Source organism: Rhinoraja longicauda, chromosome 8 (genome assembly GCF_053455715.1).
Source record: "Rhinoraja longicauda isolate Sanriku21f chromosome 8, sRhiLon1.1, whole genome shotgun sequence".
Classification (NCBI taxonomy): Eukaryota; Metazoa; Chordata; class Chondrichthyes; order Rajiformes; family Arhynchobatidae; genus Rhinoraja; species Rhinoraja longicauda.
The window spans coordinates 41737510-41762804 of NC_135960.1; the positions used below are offsets into that span (position 1 = coordinate 41737510).

Consider the following 25295-nt stretch of genomic DNA (forward strand, 5'->3'; position numbering starts at 1 on the left):
CGGAACACCTCATCTTGGGCGCAGATGTAGCGTAGACGGCGGAATTGGGAGTAGGGGATATAGTCTTTGCAGGAAACAGGGTGGGAAAAAGTGTAGTCGAGATGGTTGTGGGAGTCAGTGGGTTTGTTATAAACGTCAGTCGATTGTCTATTTCCTGTGATGGAGACTGAGATCAAGAAAAGGGAGGGAGGTGTTGCAGATGGCCCAAATAAATTTGAGTGCAGGATGGAAATTGGTGGTGAAGTAGTTAATGTTGTTCCTTTATTTAAGAAGGGAAGTAGAGAGAATCCAGGGAATTATAGGCCGGTGAGCGTCGGTAGTAGGGAAGCTATTGAAGAGGACACTTTGGAATCGGATCTACCCTCATTTGGAGAACAGATTAATTAGTGACAGTTAGCATGGCTTTGGAGATGGCAGGCCATATCTTATGAACTTGATCAAGTTTTTAAGAGGAGGTGACGAAGGAGATCGATGAGGGTAGGGACGTGGTTGTTGACTACTTGGATTTTAGTAAATCATTGGTAAAATCCCCCATGGTCTAATGATCCAAAAGATTAAGATGCACGCAATTAACAGTGATTTGGTTGTATGGATTCGGAACTGGCTTACTGATAGACGACAGAGGGATGTGGTGGAACGACAATATTCAGGCTGGAAGTCTGTGACCAGTGGAGTTTTGCAGGGATCTGTATTGGAACCTCTGTGTGTATATGTGGGTACATAGGTAGGTAGGTAGATACGTAGCAGAATGACTTGGACATAAATGTAGACTGGTTGGTTGGTAAGTTTGCAGATGACACTAGGGTTGCAAGGTCACAGTTTGTGAGGAAAGCGGTCAAGGTATACAGCAGGATATAGATCAACTGCAGAAATGGGTGGAGAAATGGCAGATGAAGTTTAATCCGAGCAAGTGTGAGGTGTTGCACCTTGGGAGGTGCAATGAAAGGGGAAATATACAATTATTGGCATGACCCTCAACAACATTGATGTTCAGAGAGATCTTGGGGACCAAGCCCACAACTCCCTGAAACTGGCATTGTAAATAGAGAGAGTGGTAAAGAAGGCATTTGGTATGCTTGCCTTCATAGGTTTGGGCATCGAGTATAAGAGTCAAGATGTCATGATGCAATGTTATAGGACATTGGTTAGACCACATTTGGAATATTGCGTGCAGTTCTGGTTGGCCCATTACAGGAAGGGTGTGGAGGCTTTGGAAAGAGTGCAGAGGAAGTTTACCAGGGATGTTGCCTCGATTAGGGACAGACTTAGATCAATTTCGCTGGAACATCAGAGGTTGTGAGGCCTGTTAGAAGCATATAAAATTATGAGTCAGAAACTTTTTCCAGGATGGAAAACTAAAATACTAGAGGGCATAGCTTTAAGTTATAAGGCAAAGTTTAAAGAAGACGTGCATGCAACTTTTATTATACAGAGGGTGGTGAGTGCCTGGAACGTGCATTGGGAGTTGAGGCAGATACAATAGTGGCATTTAAGAGGTTTTTGGATATGCAGGGAATGGAGGGATATGGATTATGCACAGGTAGATAAGAGATGGTCTTGGCATCGTGTTCGGCACAAATATTGTGGGCCGAAGGGCCTGTTCTTGTGCTGTACTGTTCTATGTTCAAAATGCTGGAATCTGATCAGCAAGAATCAGTAAGCACGAGGGGATCCAGTGGGTGACATGTGTGGGTAGTAGGTGGATGGAACCAAGAGGGGGAGAACGACAGAGATACGTGATGGGGGAGGGAGAGGAGGGATTGAAAGGAGAATATATGAAAGGGAATAAAGATGGGAAGACCAGAGATAGATCGGAAGGAGATCGAGAGGGGAAATACAGGAGACAAAGGTGACCTGAGATTGGAAAATTCAATGTTCATACCACTTGGTTGTAGACTACCCCAAATATGAGGTGCTGTCCTTCTAGTTCAGGATGGCTTACCCTGGCAGTGGAAAAAGCCAAGGACAGACAGGACGGTGTGGGAATAGGAAGGGTAGTTCAACACGCATGTAACCGGGAATTTGGGACAGCTATTGCAGACAGAATCAGGTGTTCTGTAAGAACACCTCAGTCTGTGCTTGGTCACGCCAATTTAGTGGAGGCCACATTGGGAGTACTGAATGCAGTAAATGAGATTGGAAGTGCACGAGATTCATCCTTCCTTGATCCACCATCACCAACTGGCCCCATCTCACTTCTCTTTATACTGGCTATCTTCCCTATCCATTCTCAGTCTTGTTACGTCTTGACCCGAAACATTGACAATTTCTTTCACTCCCGCAAATACTATTCAACCCCCTAAGTTTCTCCAGAAGTTAATTTTTGCTCCAGCGTCTAAAACTTGTCTCCAAATATTTTGGGATTTATGTTGGAAGTAAATGATGTGGCCAGTTTGAAAAATCTGACTGAGAATAACGGGGACCTTGATGTTGGAGATGCTAGCCTGGGAGAGGAGACTGATGGCAGTTTATTTGTCACGCTGGTAAATTTTGAGAGACATTGTTGGTGGTAATTTTCCATTGCCTTGAACTGCCTGTTCTAGATCTTCCATGTCTCAGAACCATAGAAAAGGGCAAGAATTACTGCCACTTATTTGACCGCGCAGTTTGTACCAGGTCTGAGGAACTTGAATCCACAGCATGAATACAGTTACAAACTGATAAATGTTAATAGATAATAATTCAGAAGAATTGGAAATAACAATTCACACATCATGATTAGGCACTATAGGGAGAAAATGTGGGTAGACAAAATAAAAAGAGAAGTGGAATGTCCCACTCCAGTGACACGAGCCCACAAACCTAGGTTGACCTTCGAGTGTGAGAGTGTCGAAGGCATCATTTCTAGGTTGTCTGCTTTAACTGGAATAAAACATGTCATGACACTGCTTTGGAATTATCAGAATGTTGTCCCAATGGGATAACCAAGATTCATCTGTAATTCAATATTTCTCTAAATAAGATGTTTAATCATTGTCCTGCTGGTGTTTATAGAAGCTTAATATATTTAGTTATTACTTGTTTCCTTCCGTAAGAATACATCCTTATTATTTTAAACAGCTATATTTTTAGCTTTTCACCCAACTAAATTTCTGCATCAGGCAGCAGCAGCATCCTGTCCGAGAGCATGGGGTAGAATTAATTCCTAAAACTGATACAAATCCAGCAGTGGTCATTTATATCACACAGAGTGTAGCTCAGTCATGCAAAATGTATCATGTTGTTGACACTGAACTCCTCCCTATCAAGTTCAATATAGTACATGTTCCGAACTACAGTGCCCTCCATAATGTTTGGGACAAAGACCCATCATTTATCTGTAATTCGACAAGTCGGAAACAGGTGAATTGATCATAGGGAACAAGGAGATGGCAGACCAATTGAACAAATACTTTGGTTCTGTCTTCACTAAGGAAGACATAAACCGTCTGCCGGAAATAGCGGGGGACCGGTGGTCTAATGAGATGGAGGAACTGAGGGAAATCCAGGTTAGTCGGGAAGTGGTGTTAGGTAAATTAAATGGATTAAAGGCAGATAAATCCCCAGGGCCAGATAGGCTGCATCCCAGAGTGCTTAAGGAAGTAGCCTCAGAAATAGTGGATGCATTAGTGATAATTTTTCAAAACTCTTTAGATTCTGGAGTAGTTCCTGAGGACTGGAGGGTAGCTAATGTAACCCCACTTTTTAAAAAGGGAGGGAGAGAGAAAACGGGGAATTATAGACCAGTTAGCCTAACATCGGTAGTGGGGAAAATGCTAGAGTCAGTTAGTAAAGATGTGATAGCATCACATTTGGAAAGTGGTGAAATCATCGGACAAAGTCAGCATGGATTTACCAAAGGCAAATCATGTCTGACGAATCTTATAGAATTTTTCGAGGATGTAACTAGTAGAGTGGATAAGGGAGAACCAGTCGATGTGTTATATCTGGACTTTCAGAAGGCCTTCGACAAGGTCCCACATAGGAGATTGGTGTACAAACTTAAAGCACACGGTATTGAGGGTTCAGTTTTGAGGTGGATAGAAAATTGGTTGGCGGACAGGAAGCAAAGAGTAGGAATAAACGGGTCCTTTTTGGAATGGCAGGCAGTGACGAGTGGGGTACCGCAAGGCTCAGTGCTGGGACCCGAGTTATTTACAGTGTATATTAATGATTTGGACGAGGGAATTGAATGCAACATCTCTAAGTTTGCGGATGACACGAAGCTGGGTGGCAGTGTTAGCTGTGAGGAGGATGCTAGGAGGCTGCAGAGTGACTTGGATAGATTAGGCGAGTGGGCAAATGCATGGCAGATGCAATATAATGTGGATAAATGTGAGGTTATCCACTTTGGCAGCAAGAACAGGAAAGCAGAGTATTACCTGAATGGTGACCGATTGGGAGAAGGGGAGATGCAACGTGACCTGGGTGTCATGGTGCACCAGTCATTGAAAGCAAGCATGCAGGTGCAGCAGGCAGTGAAGAAAGCGAATGGTATGTTGGCATTCATAACAAGAGGATTTGAGTTTAGGAGCAGGGAGGTTCTGCTGCAGTTGTACAGGGCTTTGGTGAGACCGCACCTGGAGTATTGTGTGCAGTTTTGGTCTCCTAACCTGAGGAAAGACGTTCTTGCCTTAGAGGGAGTACAGAGAAGGTTCACCAGATTAATCCCTGGGATGGCGGGACTTGCATATGAGGAAAGACTGGATAGACTGGGCTTGTACTCGCTGGAATTTAGAAGACTGAGGGGGGATCTTATAGAAACATATAAAATTCTTAAGGGGTTGGAGAGGCTAGATGCGGGAAGATTGTTCCCGATGTTGGGGGAGTCCAGAACCAGGGGTCACAGCTTAAGGATAAGGGGGAAGTCTTTTAGGACCGAGATGAGAAAACATTTCTTCACACAGAGAGTGGTGAGTCTGTGGAATTCTCTGCCACAGAAGGTAGTTGAGGCCAGTTCATTGGCTATATTTAAGAGGGAGTTAGATGTGGCCCTTTTTGCTAAAGGGATCAGGGGGTATGGAGAGAAGGCAGGTACAGGCTACTGAGCTGGATGATCAGCCATGATCATATTGAATGGCGGTGCAGACTCGAAGGGCCGAATGGCCTACTCCTGCACCTATTTTCTATGTTTCTATGTTTATTTATTTGCCTCTGTACTCCTCAATTCGAGATTTGTAATAGAAAAAATCACATGTGGTTAGAGTGCACATTGTCAGATTTTAATAAAGGCCATTTTTATACATTTTGGTTTCACCATGTAGAAATTACAGCTCTGTTTATACATAGTCCCCCATTTCAGGGCACCAATAATGTTTGGGACACATGGCTTCACGGGTGTTTGTAATTGTTCAAGTGTGTATAAAGGCCTCCTTAATGCAAGTATAAGAGAGCTCTCAGCACCTCGTCTTTCCTCCAGTCTTTCCATCACCTTTTATTGCTGTTTATCAACATGAGGACCAAAGTTGTGCCAATGAAAGTCAAAGAAGCCATTATGAGACTGAGAAACAAGAATAAAACTGTTAGAGACATCAGCCAAACAGGCTTACCAAAATCAATTGTTTGGAACATCATTAAGAAGAAAGAGAGCACTGGTGAGCTTACTAATCGCAAAGGGACTGGCAGGCCAAGGAAAACCTCCACAGCTGGTGACAGAATTCTCTCTATAATAAAGAAAAATCCCCAAACACCTGTCCGACAGATCAGAAACTCTCTTCAGGAGTCACGTGTGGATTTGTCAATGATCACTGTCCGCAGAAGACTTCATGACCAGAAATACAGAGGCTACATTGCAAGATGCAAACCACTGGTTAGCAGCAAAAATAGGATAGCCAGGTTACAGTTTGCCAAGAAGTACTTCAAAGAGCACCACAGTTCTGGAAAAAGGTCTTGTGGACAGATGAGACGAAGATTAATTTATATCAGAGTGATGGCAAGAGCAATATAAGAAGATAACTGCAGATGCTGGTACAAATCGAAGGTATTTATTCACAAAATGCTGGAGTAACTCAGCAGGTCAGGCAGCATCTCGGGAGAGAAGGAATGGGTGACGTTTCGGGTCGAGACCCTTCTTCAGACTGATGTCAGGGGGGCGGGACAAAGGAAGGATATAGGTGGAGACAGGAAGATAGAGGGAGATCTGGGAAGGAGGAGGGGACGGGAGGGACAGAGGAACTATCTGAAGTTGGAGAAGTCGATGTTCATACCACTGGGCTGCAAACTGCCCAGGCGAAATACGAGGTGCTGTTCCTCCAATTTCCGGTGGGCCTCACTATGGCACTGGAGGAGGCCCATGACAGGAAGGTCAGACTGGGAATGGGAGGGGGAGTTGAAGTGTTCGGCCACCGGGAGATCAGTTTGGTTAATGCGGACCGAGCGCAGGTTCTTCAGCGAAGCGAAGCGATTGCCGAGCCTGCGCTTGGTTTCGCCGATGTACATAAGTTGACATCTAGAGCAGCGGATGCAATAGATGAGGTTGGAGGAGGTGCAGGTGAACCTTTGTCTCACCTGGAAAGACTGTTTGGGTCCTTGGATGGAGTTGAGGGGGGAGGTAAAGGGACAGGTGTTGCATCTCATGCGGTTGCAGGGGAAAGTGCCCGGGGTTGGGGTGGTTTGGGTAGGAAGGGACGAGTGGACCAGGGAGTTACGGAGGGAACGGTCTCTGCGGAACACAGAGAGGGGAGGGGATGGGAAGATATGGCCAGTGGTGGGGTCCCGTTGTAGGTGACGGAAATGTTGGTGGATGATTTGTTGGATCCACTGGCTGGTGGGGTGGAAGGTGAGGATGAGGGGGATTCTGTCCTTGTTGCGAGTGTGGGGAGGGGGAGGGGGAGCAAGAGCGGAGCTGCGGGATGTAGAAGAGACCCTAGTGAGAGCCTCATCTATAATGGAGGATGGGAAGCCCCGTTTCCTGAAGAACGAGGACATCTCTGAAGCCCTAGTGTGAAACGCCTCATCCCGGGCGCAGATGCGGCGTAGGCGGAGGAATTGGGAGTAGAATTGAGAGCAAGAGCAAAGTATGGAGGAGAGAAGGAACTGCCCAAGATCCAAAGCATACCACCTCATCTGTGAAACATGATGGTGGGGGTGTTATGGCCTGGGCATGTATGGCTGCTGATGGAACTGGCTCACTTATCTTCATTGTTGAAACAACTGCTGATAGTAGTCGCATAATGCATTCTGAAGTGTATAGACACATCCTATCCGCTCAAGTTCAAACAAATGCCTCAAAACTCATTGGCCGGCGGTTCATTCTACTGCAAGACAATGATCCCAAACATACTGCTAAAGCAACAAAGGAGTTTTTCAAAGCTAAAAAATAGTCAATTCTTGAATGGCCAAGTCAATCACCTGGTCTGAACCCAATTGAGCATGTCTTTTATATGCTGGAGAAAACTGAAGGGGACTAGCCCCAAAACAAGCATAAGCTAAAGATGGCTGCAATACAGGCCTGGCAGAGCATCATCAGAGAAGACACTCAGCAATTGGTGATGTCCATGAATCGCAGACTTCAAGCAGTCATTGCATGTAAAGGATATGCAACAAAATACTAAACATGACTACTTTCATTTACATGACATTGCTGTGTCCCAAACATTATGGTGCCCTGAAATGGGGGGACTATGTATAAATGCAGCTGTAATTTCTCCATGGTGAAGCTAAAATGTTCGAAAATGGCCTTTATTAAAATCTGACAATGTGCACTTTAATCACATGCGATTTTTTTTCTATTACAAATCTCAAATTGTGGAGTACAGAGGCAAATAAATAAATGGTGGGTCTTTGTCCCAAACATTGTGGAGGGCATTGTAGCTGATCTTGGGTAAGAGTGACTGCAGATTTTTATTTCTCCCAGATATGGGGATGAAGGTTTCATGTTAGGCAGTGGAAGTTTGATAAAGAAAGGTAAGGTAAATTGATGTAAGTGAGACTTGAGAGATCCATGCAATCCTACCTCATCATCTCAGCTGCTCTAGAAAAGATGGGAGAGAATTTAAATGAGGATAAAAATTATGGGGGAAAACAAACCCAAAGATTTCAAAATATACTTGGGGAAAGGGCAGAAGAACTCAATCGGTACTTGAAGAATTGGCTCAAGCACTGTGGACCTCTGAATCATCTTCCTCAGTATTTTCATCTTTCCTTTTCTCCAGCTCCTTCAGCCAATGATCTAATATTCTTGTGGTCCAGCAACTCTATGCTTGGGCATCAATTATTTAAAAATGGCCTCACCAATGATGAATTAAGAACCAGTGCAATGAAAATGCAATTACAATAAACTCTCGTTTTAACGGATCTCTTTAGAATGGATTTCAATTATAGCGAACCAAACTGTTGTCGACCGAGTTTGTTGTTTAACGGAATGACCACTAGGTAGGTGGAGCAAAAAGGGAAAGATAGATCAGGCATGATTGAATGGCGGAATAGTCTTGATGGGCCAAATGGCCTAATTCTGCTCCTATCACTTATGAACAGTCACAGAGCATGGAAACAGGCCCTTCGGCCCAAATTGTCCACACCAGCCAACATGTCCCAGCTGCTCTAGTCCCACCTGCCCACTTTTGGCCCATATCTCTCCGAACCTGTCCTATCCATGCATCTGCTAACCGTTTCTTAAACGTTGGGATAGTCCATGTCTCAACTACCTCCTCTGACAGCTCATTCCATACACCCACCACCCTTTGTGTGAAAAGGTTACCCCTCGGATTCTATTAAATCTTTTCCCCTTCACCTTAAGCCTAGGTCCTCTGGTCCCTGATTCAACTACTCTGGGCAAGAAACTCTGCATCTACCCAATCTATTCCTCTCATGATTTTATACACCTTGATAAGATTACCCCTAATCCTCCTGCACTCCAAGAATAGGGTCTCAGCCTGCGCAACCTCAGAATACTCTCATAACTTTCCAACTACAGATGTTGTTCACTGGCCTATCGTTCCCAGCATTTCCCCCGCATTTCTTGAATAGAAGCACAACATTTGCCACCCTCCAGTCTTCCGGCAGCTCTCCTATATTTAAAGATGACTCGTAAATTTCAACCAGGGCTCCCACAATTTCCTCTAGTTTCCACTCCAGGTTGTGCAATTCTGTGGCTTATAGTGGGAGGAAAAATAAATAACGTGGAATATATTTCAAATTATTCTTGTTTAAAACCTGTCACATGTGACAAAAGTGAGAAATCTAAAACATATACTTGTAAGATTTTTGTCCAAATTTAAGATTTCCAGCATTTGTAGCATTTTACTTTATATATTTAGTCAAGGGCAAGCAGGGCACACAAGATTGAAACGTAGACACTTTAAGCAGACTTAAGGTGTCAGCAGGTGCGGCCGAGGAAGCGGCTGGGGGTGGTGTCGGCAGTCCAGCCTGGCAGCCGTTCGATAGGTCTGCATGCTATATCCAAAATCCAAAGAGGTCCATAAAAATGAGGGTTTACTGTAACTGCAGTGGAAAGGTGCTGAAGTGATTCACCAGGATGTTACGAGGAATGACTCATTTCAGACTAGAGAAGAGACCGGACAGGCTATATGTGGATAACTTGATGTAGCATAACACATATTTGTACTCACACACACCTGCCCTCACCCACCATTTTTAAAAGTTACTAGCAAAGCGGGCCCGTTGGGCCCGTCCCCACACCCCCCATTCTCTCCTCCCCCAGCCCCACTCTTACTCTCCCCACACTCTCCCCTTTGGCCCGTCCTCTTAGGGTTTCCATTGTAACCGGGAGGGGGGGAGGGAGTGAAGGGGGGAGGGAGGGAGAGGGAGGTTTGGGGGAGGGAGGTGTGGAGGGATCGAGGGGGAGGGAGTGGTGGAGGGAGGGAGGTGTTGAGGATGGAGGGGGGGAGGGAGGGGGGGGTGATGAGAGATCGGGTGGTATGTTATTGTCATTGAGGTTTAAAAAAAAAATGACCTGTGCAACAACAACAAAAAATCAGTACTTAATAGAGCAGGTCTACAGCCAGCTTTATTCTTTGTCTGTAAGGTGTTCCTGTGCTATGATACAATCACGTGGGTAGAGTCAAAAAGGCACTCCCTCATTAGTGGGGTAAACCTGTACGTTGTTGGAATGTGAGAGGAAACCGGAGCACCCGGTGAAAACCCCACATGGTCATAGGGAAAAAAGTGTGTGTGTCCCTTTATCATTTTGCAAAATGAATAGTGTGGGAGCAACGTGCATAGAGCAAATCACGTGAATGATCAGGTTTATCGTTTCTTAATGATTTGCATTATTTTTCTGATTTTTGCAAGAAATACCAAATGGAATTTTATTGTAGACACAAAAAAAATGCTGGAGTAACTCAGCAGGACAGGCAGCACCTCTGGAGAGAAGGAATGGGTGAAGAAGGGTCTTGACCCAAAACGTCACCCATTCCTTCTCTCCAGAGATGCTGCCTGTCCTGCTGAGTTACTCCAGCATTTTGGGTCTACCTTCAATTTAAACCAGCATCTGTAGTTCTTTCCGACACCTAGGAATTTTATTGTACGTTTTTAATGATTGCTGCACCCCCACCTCTTTCCTGGCAGATGGTACATCCCACTCATTTTGTTTGAATAAACTGGGAGTGGAACTGACTTTATCTGGTTTGATCAGGAGATACAGGAACGGCTGTGTTTCTTTTCATGCTTATAAAAACTACTCAAAAGATGGGGGGAAATTTGGACTGTTAACATGATGTTTGTATAATCACGCCACGTTATAGCAAATGTCACATTATAGCAAATAGCATATTTAAAACATTTTTTTAAAGAATCACATCTGGCCTGAAATCACTTACGAAATTATTTAGGACACTTATTTCCAAATACGAGTAGTTCATGAACACTGTGCTTGTTACTATGTAAAGTGGTTTATAAAAAGCATCAAAAGCCTAGAAAAGTGACCGGAGGAAATCTCTCTTATCCATCTCTCCGTTCCCTCGTGTAAACCCTCCCCCAAATCCAAAGAAAAGAAAAACAGCAAAACAGAACCGTTCATGAACTAAACCTCAGCATCAGAGAAAGCAGTGAATTCATAATGCCAACTCTTGTTTAACTCCCGCCTATCTCCTTTTTATAAGAGTAGGCAGCTTTCTACCTTGCCAGGCAGCAATAAACACACATTAGAAATGATTAATGAGGGGCCTGATGAGGGCTGGCATTTCGTTTCATTCCACTTCCTTCAAGAACAGAGGGACCCTTGCCAAGCCCTGTCTGCTCAGTTCTGCTCACGTGACCTGAAATGCCTCTGGGAATCATTTCTGCAAATACAGCTGAATAGCAGTTAAACCTCGCCTTGCAGGGGTATATCAGTTAACACGCAGCTGTTGTTGATAACACCCTGCGGGGGGCCCCCAGCCAGAGTGCCGAGTTTTAAGTCTCAGTGCAGCAGCTTCTTTCCCTTTTCTTCCTTTGTTTTTCCACACGTTTTGAAGTTCAATTTTCTGCTGATAAATGGATCAGTTCAATCCTAAAGTTGCCGAGGAAGATACGAGGACCTTGACAGCCTCTTTGTCTCCGATTTCTACCTCTTTTAAGCAGGAAAAGGAACCTGATCATGAAAACAATGAAGACTGCTTACTGACAAAGGAAGAGGGCAAAGTCCAGTCTGGCAAACACGGTATGGAGAAGGAGCTGCTGGCTTTACAACAAGATAGTGGAATTCCATACAACACCAAAAAGGCAACAGCCTGGGGTGTCAGAGTTTGGGATGAATGGGGCAAAACTCGCAACAGTTACATTATGGAACAGGGCGTCCAGCGCAATGAGCTCTACCTTTATGTGCCAGAACTCTGCTATGAAATAACCCATGATGAACTTAATTTCTGGTTGTGCAAGTTTGTGCTCGAAGTACGGAGGCAAGATGGCTCAGAATATCCACCCAACTCTCTCCGTCTCCTATGCTGTTCAATCCTGCGCCACCTGCGGGAAAATTGCAGGCGATCAGATATTGATTTCTTCAACAAACTCAAACCGGATTTTGTCGTGTTCCGAGCCACACTGGATAATCGGATGAAGCAGCTCCAGCGGTTGGGTATTGGGCTAGTCAGGAAGCAAGCCCAGCCATACACAGAAGATGATGAGGAGAGACTGTGGCAAGTTGTCTTTCACCTCTGTGATGCAAAAAGCTACAGTTATGCTGTCTACTTCTATGTCTGCAAGGTTTTTGCCCTCTGTGCAGCCAAGGACCACCATAAACTAACAGTTGACCAGTTCGAGTTTGGATGTGATATGATCAATGAGTATGTGGAGTTTACTGGCAGACCTAGTAATCCTCAAGATAGCCTTGAAAAGTTGAAAATTGTCCAGACAAGACAGTATGCTGATTCCCCAAACCCAAGATGTATAGTCTCTCTACTGCGGCGCTACCTTAGTATGATTCCCCTTGAAGGTTCTTTCTACCGCCGTCCCGTTCCTGGCACCATGCAGTTCTCAGAACAGGCAATAGGAGTTCACACTTTGGAAAGATATTCCAAGGAGATATGTGAAGCTGCGGGAATTTCAGGACACCACACGGGCCATTCAGGAAGGGTAAGAAATAAAAAATATTTGTTTTTGTTTGATAAAATACATCTCTTGACGCTCCGGAACACATCATCAGTGATGTAACCTGGGGTCATTGGGTGTTTCGGGTCTTTCAACATCAGACACCCTCGCCTGGGCGACCCAGCCGTGGTTGATCAGACCACGACTTGTGTTCAGGTGGCATTCGCTCCTCCCCATGGACCTCCTCTCCTGATCCAGAGCCATCTCGAGGCTTTCTCCGCTGCCTCTGTGGTGTTCTTGGTGAATCTTCTCTCCATTCCGGTGATGCCCAGTGCACTCAAGGTTTTGTAGAGCAATTGCCCAGCAAAACCTCTACAGCCAACCTCGATGGGCATACACCTTGCCTTCCAGCCCTGCTTACGGCAGTCTATGACCAGCTCTTCATACTTGGTCTCCTTCCTCTCGTGGGCCTTCTCCAGACGGTCCTCCCACGGCACTGTCAGTTCCAACAAGACGATGTTTTTGGTCGCCTCTGAGACCAGGAGGATGTCTGGCCTCAGGGTGGTCAAGGCGATGAGCCGTGGAAACTTCAGCTGTTTCACCAGGTCTACAGAACGCTTGCAGTCCTACGCAGTCACCAGAATTCCTGACGGATTCTTGGCTGCCGTGGTTCTTGGCAGCTGCACTCCAGCTTTCACAAAGGTGCTCATCTGCAGCTGCTGATTCCCAAGCTGATGGCTTCTGCAATGGGTTTCAGAACCTGGTTGTGACGCCAGGTGTACTGGCCCTGCCCAAGAGCCTTTGGGCAGCAGCTCATGATGTGTTCCAACGTCCTCTTGCCTGAGTATTGCGGACAATCCGGAGATTCCGCTTTGCCCCGGATGAAGAGGTTCGATGGGCTGGGCAGGACATCATACACTGCCTGGACTAGGAACTTGATACACTGTGGTTCAGCCTGCCAGAGCTCAGTCCACGTGACTTTTCGGTCCATGGCCTGCTCGCACCTTGTCCAAGCCTCCTGCTGCCTCAAGCCAACCTCTACTAGACCTCTCCTTCTCTGCCCTCACTTCCTCCTGGACCAGCCTGTGCCTCTCCTTCCCCTTGGCTCTGTTAAACTGGGGTGTTGGGAAGGTTCCCAAACCAGCTCTTCCCCGAGTCACTGCTCCCACCAAGACTCTGTGGCGTATCCGAGACTCCGCTTGCAGCACAGTTTTGCTAGCTCTCCACTTCCTCCCAGCTTTCACCTCCACCCCTGCCTGAGCCACCTTGGGGTCGCTGGAGTCCCTGCACAGCATCACCTCTCTGGCCTGAGTCACCTTAAACTCCTCCTCTAGGGACTTCAGGGGCAGCTGGAGCTTGGTGTTATTACTGTAAAGAGCGATGCTGCTAAGGCTCCTGGGCAATCCCAGCCACCTCCTGAGGAAGCTGCTGACTTTCCTCTCCAAGCTCTCTACAATGGAGATTGGGACTTCGTAGACAAGCAGTGGCCAGAGTATCCTTGGCAGGATACCATGCTGGTAGATCCACACCTTGAACTTGCCAGGAAGCCCTGACCAGTCCACCGCTCTCAACCAGCTCCTGACAGGTTGCCAGGGCTGATGCTGTATCCTTCAGGCTGCTGTTACACACCTTGCCAAGACTCTTCATTGGCCTTCGGAGACAGTTGGGATTGGTGTCCCTTCAATGCTGAAGCGGAACCTGTCCATGACGTTGCCCTTCTTCAGCACCAGTGACCTTGATTTTCCTGGCTTAAACCTCATCCTTGCTCATCCAATCAGTTTCTCCAACCCTTGCAGGATCCACCTGCCTCCCGGCACTGACTCAGTGGTGACAGTCAGGTCGTCCATGAAGGCCCTGATTGGTGGTTGGCGTATTCCTGACTTAGTCCGAGGGCCCCGGCACTCTGGTTCAGCAGACTTGACGATCATGTTCCATCGCCACGGTAAAAAGGATCACAGAGATGGTACAGCCTGTGATGATCCCAACTTCCAGTCTGTGCCACTCTGATGTTACCGACCCTGCTGTGACTCTCGTGCTGAACTGGTTGTAATAGTCCAGGATGTGATCTGCCACTTTGCCCGACTGTCTGAATCAGTTTGTGTGGGATGGAGCCGTAGGTGTTGGCCAGGTCAAGCCAGAGCACTGTCAGGTCTCCCTTGTTCTCCCTGGCTTCTCTGATGAGCTGGGCCACCACTCCCGTGTGCTCGGGAAACCCCGGCACTCCAGATACGCCTCCCTTTTGCACTGAGGTGTTGATGTAGCCATTGTTGGAGAGGAAGTTGGTCAGCTGCCTCGCTGCTATGCTGAAGAAAATCTTGCCTTCAACGCTTAGCAAGGAGATGATCCTGAACTGGTCGATTCTCTTGGAATCTTCTTCCTTTGGGATCCAGACTCCTTCGGCGAATCGCAACTGCTGTGCCACTTTCCCTCTCCTCCAGATGACTTTCAGGATCTTCCACGGCCGTTTCAGTAACAAGGGGCAGTTCTTGTAGACCTTGTAAGGGACTTCGCTCGGGCCAGATCTTGCTCTCTTCGCAACATCCTGGACCTCTTTCAGGAGTGGCTCTCTACTGTCAAACTCCTTGATGGGTGGAGGTGGTTTTATCAGGATGTTGCACTGGCCCAGCTCCTGCTGCCTGACAGGGTCGCTGTAGGGGTCTGGATGTGTCAGTCGATCTCCTCCTTAGAGCAAACCAAACTCCCACTGTGCTTCTGCCCTAGCAGTTGTTTGGTGAAGCCAAAGGGGTTGTCTATGAAGGATGCTCGCTTCCTGGCTCTTTCCTTCCGGCATTTTCGGTGCCACTCAGCTCTACGGAGGGTCAGCAGTGTCCTCGGGATGGTTCACAGCTCAGCCACACAGCTCCTCACAGGCCTCTTTGTACTGCTTCTTGAGGAACTTCAGCTCCTGCTGGATCTTGTGGATCTTTGCTGCTCTTTGGTTCATGGTGAAGGATGTTCTGGCAGGCTTCTTCTCCACTGCTCCAAACCTTTCCACAGCTAGGCTGATGATGATTGTCACCATCGTCTGCAGCCTTCGATCCACGACTTCCTTCGCTGTTGCTTCTAGCATCTTGTCGGCGTCCTCGTCAAACTGATGCCAGGCTGCCGTCTTGCAAATCTGTGGCCATTTGACTCGAACCTTCTCCGGAGGTCTGTTCTGAGGGACTAGTTGCGCCACTTGGAGGCTTTCGGTTCTATGGGGTGCTTCCGGGCCTGGCTCCTCCTGTGTCTCACCAGGTAAGACACCTGTGCGTTGTGACGCTCCCTCTCCCTCCAAACACTTCATCCGGGTCTGGTGAAACTTCAGGCCTCAGCTGTTCTTGCAGACCTTTCCACATCTGCGATTCATACTCAATGTCAGTCGTCCATTGCCATTGGTCGTTAACCTTTGGTCTGTCAAATTGGGGTGCTCATCCGCCCCCCCCTCTCGGGCACCCCTGGGGGTATTTTTCCATGAGTTGATCTGTAGCTTGGGTCTCCTCTTCACAGAGGATGCGGTATGGGCTGCCAACCCGCCCCGTCCCGGTTGCTGTCTTTCCGAACTAAGCTATTATTAAGGAGTAAATCTAATCTCTCCTAAAATAATTTAAATCCTGGCACATGAAAGTATACATTTTCTGTTACGGAGTATTTAAACAGTGCTGGCTAAATGCGAAAGTTATCTGTATGTGGACGTTTGATCTCTCCAAGATGGACAATGACCATTCATCCCAAGAGTAAGTTAATTAGAAGATAGACACAAAAAGCTGGAGTAACTCAGCGGGACAGGCAGCGTCTCTGGAGAGAAGGAATGGGTGACATTTCGGGTCGGGACCCTTCTTCAGACTGGTTAGGGATAAGGGAAACGAGAGATATAGACCATGTTGTGGAGAGATTAAGAGCAATGAATGAAAGATACACAAAAAAGTAACGATGATTAAGGAAACAGGTCTTTTCATCTCTAGCGTTTATCCACTTATCTCCCAATAAAAAATCTTCCTCGCTTGTATCCACCCATCTCTTGCCAGGCTTTGCCCTGCCCCTGCCTGTTTGCCAACTTTATCCATCCAACTACAATAAGTCAGAAGAAGTGTCCCGACCTGAAGCATCACCTATCCATGTTTTCCAGAGATGAATGAATGAATGAATAAGTTTATTGGCCAAGTATGCATATACAAGAAATGTGCCTTGGTGCTCCGCTCACAAATGACAACCCAAACATACAGATGCTGCCTAACCCGCTGCACTTTGGGTTTTTCACTGCTAAAATGGACTTGAACAAGATTAATCAGGATTTGGATCCTTAAGTTCCACATTCAATCTAGAGAGATCGAATCAAATCTACTTAAATGCAGAAATATTCTGAGTTTTGGTGGCAAAAGAATTCCCCTTCAACAGCACATGCAAGGAAACAGATGAAACATATGGCTCATGATTGTATATCCTTTCAAATTAATGGAGGGCACTTCTCTGCTGCCAGACAGAATGTCTCTGCTACTTATAATGTACCCTTATTAAAATTCCTATCCAATTAATTCTGGGGAATTGTTTCTCCACCATTTTCACTCTGTCTAGGGGGAAATGGCAGGAAAATGAATGCATCATCCAAGCAAAGTTATACAATGGATGGCCAATTATTAATTAAACCTGCATAAATAAGCATCCAATAGAAATTAGCACTGATTAGTGAGAACTTCCAGATTATGACCTTGTGATGGAATTCTGGCTATTTTTTCTTCTATTGAACGCAGGGATTTAGTTTATTCTAAACATCTAAGTCTTTCTGACTTTCCAATAGTTATTCATATAGAATTGTTCTTCTCCATTCTGGTTTAACAGATCTCTTTTTGTATGTGTGCATGTGCAGGTCAGCAGTGCAACAACCCTGTATAATCGAGGCTTTGATGAACAGTCAATTAAAGAACGAACAGGGCCTACAAGTAGCTTGGCAAAGGGCTATAGGAGACCCTCTCTTGCTCAGATGAAGGCCATGTCAGACTGCTTGCAACCTCCAAATCCTCTCAAAAAGATTTCAGCATGTTCATCCTCATCATCTATGTCATCTGAAGATCACAGTTCTTCTCAAGATGAAGGCCCAAGCAACATCATCATCATCTCTGAAGATGGAATTGATCACCCACAAGAAATTACGACTATATTAAGCAGGCCTGAGGTTACAATCACAGAACAGAGTGGTGTACTAAAAATTGAAATACCACCTAGGAATCCCCCATTGGTGCCCTTATCTTCAGTTCATACCATTACAAAGTTAAAAATAGTGAAAGGGGACATTGTATTAGAACTAAATTTATAATATTGAATTTATTAATAGCAAATTCTACGTTCACCTGTATTCATTTTATTCTCCAATATTGCTCTTCGGTTTCTGGGGAAGTGCGATCCAAGTGTGTACTGCAGTACAATCCATGATCAATGCATCACAATTCTGATGACTAGAACATATAAGCTTGCTCCATTATCCTCCCTGTTAGCCACTTATCTAGAGAACAGTAAGAATGGATGTTGCTTTATATATTTTCTTTTCTATTTCTGAAGCTAGTTAGTACTCTTAAGTACAGATCCCTTAACAGGCTAGATAATATTCACGAGAATGTACCATGAGAGCCAGTAAGCTATCCAAATGGGAAGAAACTGCTTCCACAGTCAAGAACAATTCTCTCATATAACATCCAGACTTCCTTTCCAGCTGGAGTCAGTGGATAAGAATCATTTGGCTGATAGTAATCAAGAGCAGGTAATGGTGTTATAATTGTATCTACTCCTATCACAAATGACCCCAGTAGAGTTAGTAAGAATGGTGAGCAAAGAAATCTTTGTGGGTTGCTGCAGAGTTAGTTACAATCTGTTCATAAACTTATAGCATTCATTAATTCATTAAATGTTACTGTTAAGACTTCGTTATCTGCATAAAATCAATGTTTAATTCTGGCTCATTACCAGCACTAGTGGGATTGTACACTGGACTCGGTCTGAACCTTATCACCAGATTCCAAAATAGTGGTGCAAAGAGTTGATCACATTCAATTATCAATCCTAAATTTAAAACTAACCTTCACTGCCAGTCTAAACAATTTTGATCCTGTTCAGCCGAGCCTAAATTGTCAGAATAAAACTGTCAATTCAGTATTAAATTGTCAACTTTACTTACTGAAGTCAGAAGATGCCCAATAAAAACAAGTCCACATTAAGTCAGTAGTGACTATTTGTGCACAATAAGAAGACACTAAACTTTGAATCTAATGAAGGCATATTTACTGGTATGATATAGAGATGGTTTTGCTCTGCCTCCATCCCGCATTCTGCTCATTTTTGGGTCATTTGATGAGACAATAGGGAAATCTATTCAGTCACAAAACTGGCAGATTTGATACTGCTTTGATTGCAAGATGGAGATAAATGTGATATTAAAGAGTTCAAAAAAATAACGTCACAAAATTGGTATAGGACCACGGTTGATTACACAGAACAGGAATGCCATAAAATTCTGGTAGCATTAATGAGTATTAGACTGCTATTAACGCATACTCTATATTGCTCAAGCAATTTTGTATAGCCCATAAATTAATTTATCCCAAAAGAATAATTATAAAAATTAAACCATAACATCCTGTAGTTCTGTTTCCTTCTTCTTCTAACACCGTTTGTGCCGGAAACATTTTATATAATAAAAGAGAGGCTTAACTTTACATATTGTGTTTTATCACTTCAAAGAGGTTCATGTAAAATGAGAATAATTTTGAAAGATGACGTATGGACATTATTTTGTGCTTGGGAACAATAAATGATTTTGGACATCTAGAATTGTGGGATTATATCCTGTCGCAACAAATAAGAGGTGGCCTACATAAACTCATCAAAGAAATTAGTATTCGTGGCTACAAGGTATTCAAGAAAGGAAAGTGAGAAGAGAGTTTGTGTCGATAGACATCAAAGATACTATTTGTACTCAAAAAAATAGAACACATACTTGATGGTTTAATAACAACACATTTTTGGTGCAGAAACAAAGAAATAATAAGAATATTGATGGCCTATCAAATCGTGGAAAGCAAATAGGAGCAAAACTGCAATCAAATTTCAGAAAGATTCAAGAATTACTTTGAATTGTAATTTTTGGATACTCAAATTATCCAAGAAAAATAGAGTAATTCTGAAAATGCTCAGGACATTCCTGATCAGTGGGCTTTCCGTGCAAGTGGAAAGAAGCTGTGCTCGGTTTTGAACTGCAGAATGAAGTGAACATGAAAAGCTAATATTTTGTGAAATAATAATCACAAATTATTTGCATCAGAGTAGTTACAGAAAAAGGAAAGGAACAATAAAACATGAAAATATTAAAGTAACAGAAAATTAATTTAGGAAAGCAGAAAGGAAATTTGGCCCAGGTAGACCAGAAGCTAAATGCCTGACAGGTGGGACCTGACAAGAGTATAAACTGTAGGTGCAGGATATGCATATTATTTCAACAGGGATTCCATACATTTTAATTTTGGGTGAAAAAGAAGATATGAAACACTAGATAAGACCGATAACAAAAAGTAAACATATACAAAATACCAAGTGCATAACATGTTGGGGAACTAAGATGAATAAAAATAAAAAGGCTAACTGGAAAATAAGATTGGCCAAAGGAGCATATAAAAGATATAGGACTGGCCCACAAGTTAAAAGCAAAGTCTTAAGTTGGGGCAAGGCTAATTTTGATCGCACTAGACAGGAACTTACAACGTTTGATTGGGAGAGACCATCGACAGGCAAAGAGACATCTGGCAGGCGGAAGGCTTTTAAAATGCGAAATAGGGAGAGCTCAGGACCAACATGTTCCTGTTAGAGTGAAGGGCAAGGATTAAGCTATGCTAGCAGACATGAAATATTAGCGTGGGCTTGTACCTTTTGCCTCCACAGATGCTGACAGACCCACTGAGTTTTTACAGTGTTTTGTTTTGTGAGCATGTGATCTGCCCAGAGCTAAATGTAGCCAAACCACACAAGGACAGCAAGTTTTCTTCCCCCAAGGACACAAGTAAAACTAATTTGTTCTTTTAACATAAACTTAGTGCTGCGTCTAACCATGCTCTTGCACACTCCTCAATGAACCAAATATTGTGTTGTTTACACTGGCTCTATCAGAATCTCTCTTCAATCTGTTTTCTTGCAACATTTGGTGCTTCTTATTTCAGAATATTGCTTTTATTCATCGCAACTCTTCTCATTCCTCTTTATTCAATGATCTTCTACACTTTTGTTTATCATAAGCGTGAATGTACTTTATTTCTTGCATCCTGAGAGTACTCTTGTAGAAACTCCTCCCTTGTAAAGCACAGAAGCGCTTTCCCCTTTGTCTCCTCCCACAATTTAAAATTCAATGTTAAAATTCAACTCCAGTTACCATTTCTTGATGTATCTTACTTTTGACCTGGATTAAAGGCATTTAGAGTCCTAGTCACGGGGCACATTCTTATACAGCACAGAAACAGGCCCTTTAGCCCACTATGTACATGTCAGCCGTGAATTACCCATTAACCCCATTTACCATCTCTTTGTGTGTACCTTGTATGCCTTGGCAATTCAAGTATTTATCTACATTTTAAATGTTGTAACAGTATCTTGCTCAAGCAGTGCATTTCAGATTCCAATCACCTCTAAGTGAAAAAGTTCTTCCTCAGATACCCTCTAAACCTCTTACCCCTTAATATAATCTACTTCCTATTGTTTTGTTCCTAGATCTGTCTTCTTGATTTAAAAGAAAAATTGCCTTAAGTCTGTCAAATGCAAACTTTACTATTTTTTCAGACGTGCACAGCTGCCATACCCACCCAACATGCCAATTGATAGTAGGCAGCATACTTTTTATCTGCATCAAACATTTTAAAACTTACATTCTTAATTTCTTTCTGACAAAGGATTAACAAATTGAAACATTAATTCTCTTTCACCCTTCATAGGGGTGTGCCTGAGCCAACTATTTCTAGCTTTTATTATAATCAGAAAAATGCACTTACTGCGTGGTACTGAATCTGTTGGATCGGGCAGTGGGATAAAGTTTTCAGTGAAGTTGACGTTGCACATATCGGTACTACAGCAGCAGAAGCGGTAGGTGCCATTCTGTCTGTGGTTTGTCACCACACACTCTGGAGGATGACACTCCTCCTTTTCTCCAAAGTGAGCCCAACATCCTGATGCAGAAACAGAATAAGAAACGTAAGACCCGAGATGCTGCAAGGAGTCAGCCAGTCAACCCATTAATAGTTAAATGGTCTACTGATTTCAACCAATTAAAGAAACATAAAGGCTGAACTACTTAAAGAGCAGCATCACATTGTATCAACATTTGTTTTGCAAAATCTTAAAGTTATAGAAAAATGCAAGCACCATGACAATTGTAAATTCTCACCTTTCTAATTGCAGTTATGTCAGGGGACAGTAATTTAGGTGCACATTATTGCCAGGATATGAGAATCGAGCTGAAAACCAGTAAAGCAACCTTACCCTCTTTAAATGTTCACATTTTGGGATTTTCTACAAGTTGCTGAATAGATGAGGAGTGGGAACACCCTCAGATTGCCCAAGTTAAAATGTCTGACTAGAGATGGGCGAGGAGGGGAGAGGGGCGAGGGGGCAGAAGAGGGGCGAGGGGGGGAGAGGGGCGAGGGGGGAAGTGGGGCGAGGGGGGGAGAGGGGCGAGGGGGGGAGAGGGGCGAGGGGGGGAGGGGCGAGGGGGGGAGGGGCGAGGGGGGGGAGGGGCGAGGGGGGGGAGAGGGGCGAGGGGGGGGAGAGGGGCGAGGGGGGGGAGAGGGGCGAGGGGGGGAGAGGGGGGAGAGGGGCGAGGGGGGGAGAGGGGCGAGGGGGGGAGAGGGGCGAGGGGGGGAGAGGGGCGAGAGGGGGGGAGAGGGGCGAGGGGGGGAGAGGGGCGAGGGGGGGGAGAGGGGCGAGCGGGGGAGAGGGGCGAGAGGGGCGAGGGGGGGAGAGGGGCGAGGGGGGGAGAGGGGCGAGGGGGGGAGAGGGGCGAGGGGGGGAGAGGGGCGAGGGGGGGAGAGGGGCGAGGGGGGGAGAGGGGCGAGGGGGGGAGAGGGGCGAGGGGGGAGAGGGGCGAGGGGCGAGAGGGGCGAGGGGGGGAGAGGGGCGAGGGGGGGAGAGGGGCGAGGGGGGGCGAGGGGCGAGGGGCGGAGAGGGGCGAGGGAGGAGAGGGGCGAGGGGGGAGAGGGGCGAGGGGGGAGAGGGGCGAGGGGGGGAGAGGGGCGAGGGGGGGAGAGGGGCGAGGGGGGGAGAGGGGCGAGGGGGGGAGAGGGGCAAGGGGGGGAGAGGGGCGAGGGGGGAGAGGGGCGAGGGGGGGAGAGGGGCGAGGGGGGAGAGGGGCGAGGGGGGAGAGGGTCGAGGGGGGAGAGGGGCGAGGGGGGGAGAGGGGCGAGGGGGGGAGAGGGGCGAGGGGGGGAGAGGGGCGAGGGGGGGGGGGAGAGGGGCGAGGGGGGGAGAGGGGCGAGGGGGGGAGAGGGGCGAGGGGGGGGAGAAGGGCGAGGGGTGGCGAGGTGGGAGAGGGGCGAGGGGGAGAGGGGCGAGGGGGGAAAGGGGCGAGGGGGAAAGGGGCGAGGGGGGAAAGGGGCGAGGGGGGAAAGGGGCGAGGGGGGAAAGGGGCGAGGGGGGAAAGGGGCGAGGGGGGAAAGGGGCGAGGGGGGAGAGGGGCGAGGGGGGAGAGGGGGGGAGAGGGGCGAGGGGGGGAGAGGGGCGAGGGGGAGGGGGGGAGAGGGGCGAGGGGCGAGGGGGGGAGAGGGGCGAGGGGGGGAGAGGGGCGAGGGGGGGAGAGGGGCGAGGGGGGGAGAGGGGCGAGGGGCGAGGGGGGGAGAGGGGCGAGGGGGGGAGAGGGGCGAGGGGGGGAGAGGGGCGAGGGGTGGCGAGGTGGAAGAGGGGCGAGGGGGAGAGGGGCGAGGGGGAGAGGGGCGAGGGGGGAAAGGGGCGAGGGGGGAAAGGGGCGAGGGGGGAAAGGGGCGAGGGGGAAAGGGGCGAGGGGGGAAAGGGGCGAGGGGGGAAAGGGGCGAGGGGGGAAAGGGGCGAGGGGGGAAAGGGGCGAGGGGGGAAAGGGGCGAGGGGGGAAAGGGGCGAGGGGGGAAAGGGGCGAGGGGGGAAAGGGGCGAGGGGGGAAAGGGGCGAGGGGGGAAAGGGGCGAGGGGGGAAAGGGGCGAGGGGGGGAAAGGGGCGAGGGGGGAAAGGGGCGAGGGGGGAAAGGGGCGAGGGGGGAAAGGGGCGAGGGGGGAAAGGGGCGAGGGGGGAAAGGGGCGAGGGGGGAAAGGGGCGAGGGGGGAAAGGGGCGAGGGGGGAAAGGGGCGAGGGGGGAAAGGGGCGAGGGGGGAAAGGGGCGAGGGGGAAAGGGGCGAGGGGGGCGAGGGGGGGAGAGGGGCGAGGGGGGGAGAGGGGCGAGGGGGGGAGAGGGGCGAGGGGGGGAGAGGGGCGAGGGGGGGAGAGGGGCGAGGGGGGGAGAGGGGCGAGGGGGAGGGGGGGAGAGGGGCGAGGGGCGAGGGGGGGAGAGGGGCGAGGGGGGAGAGGGGCGAGGGGGAGAAGGGCGAGGGGGGAGAGGGGCGAGGGGGGAGAGGGGCGAGGGGGGAGAGGGGCGAGGGGGGGAGAGGGGCGAGGGGGGGAGAGGGGCGAGGGGGGAGATGGGCGAGGGGGGAGAGGGGCGAGGGGGGAGAGGGGCGAGGGGGAGAGGGGCGAGGGGGGAGAGGGGCGAGGGGGGAGAGGGGCGAGGGGGGAGAGGGGAGAGGGGCGAGGGGGGGAGAGGGGCGAGGGGGGAGAGGGGCGAGGGGGGAGAGGGGCGAGGGGGGGAGAGGGGCGAGGGGGGGAGAGGGGCGAGGGGGGGAGAGGGGCGAGGGGGGGAGAGGGGCGAGGGGGGGAGAGGGGCGAGGGGGGGAGAGGGGCGAGGGGGGGAGAGGGGCGAGGGGGGGGAGGGGAGGAGAGGGGCGAGGGGGGGAGAGGGGCGAGGGGGGGAGAGGGGCGAGGGGGGAGAGGGGCGAGGGGGGAGAGGGGCGAGGGGGGAGAGGGGCGAGGGGGGAGAGGGGCGAGGGGGAGGAGGGGGAGAGAGACTGGGGGTGTGGGGAGGGGGGAAGGAGAGGGTGCTGCACCAATGCAGGAGTGGTTTGGGCCCAACAGGTCCACGGTCTCGTATCCATTTAAATCTCTCCTTTCAATGTCCATTTAAATATTGTTATTATACCTGCCTCAACCTCTCCCTCTGGCTACTCATTCCCCATATACACATTATCCTCTGTGTGTAGGGAGGAACTGGAGATGCTGGTTTACACTGAAGGTAGACACAAAATGCTGGAGTAACTCAGCGGGTCAGATAAAAAGGAATAGGTGACTTTTTGGGTTGAGACTGTTCTTCAGACTGAGAGTTGGGGGGGGGGGGGAGGAAAACTAGTCGTATGAAAAGGTCCAGAACAATCAAAGCCGATGTCCCAGGAAAGGTGGAGCCCACAATGGTCCATCGCTGGCTGTGGAAGAGGTGATAACGAAGGGATACAAACATTTAAACTAGCAGGATGACGAGGGGTGTGGGAGGGACAGAGAAAGAGGAAATGCAAGGGTTACTTGAAATTAAGTGAAATCAATATTAATACCGCTGAGTTGTACACTGCCCATACAAAATATGAGGTCAGTTTCCTCCAATTTGCTTGTGGCCTCACTGACAGTGGAGGCGGCCCAGGACAGAAAGGCCAGTATGGGAATGGGAAGGGGAGTTAAAATGTTTGGCAACCGGGAGATCACGTGGGCCAAGGCAGACTGATGTAGGTGTTCAACGAAACACTTGGTCTCGCCGATATACAGGAGTCCACACCAAGAACAACAGATGCAGTAGATGA

At 47.8% G+C, this 25295-nt stretch overlaps 1 protein-coding gene across 1 annotated transcript in view; it reads right to left on the minus strand.

Annotated features, from left to right (window-relative positions):
- Window positions 1-25295, minus strand: part of bmpr2b (bone morphogenetic protein receptor, type II b (serine/threonine kinase)) — a 170665-nt gene that overhangs the window by 78191 nt on the left and 67179 nt on the right. The window contains exon 3 of the mRNA XM_078403710.1: window positions 21447-21620. Within this exon, the coding sequence (XP_078259836.1) occupies window positions 21447-21620 (174 nt within the window). The remainder of the gene's footprint in view (window positions 1-21446; window positions 21621-25295) is intronic.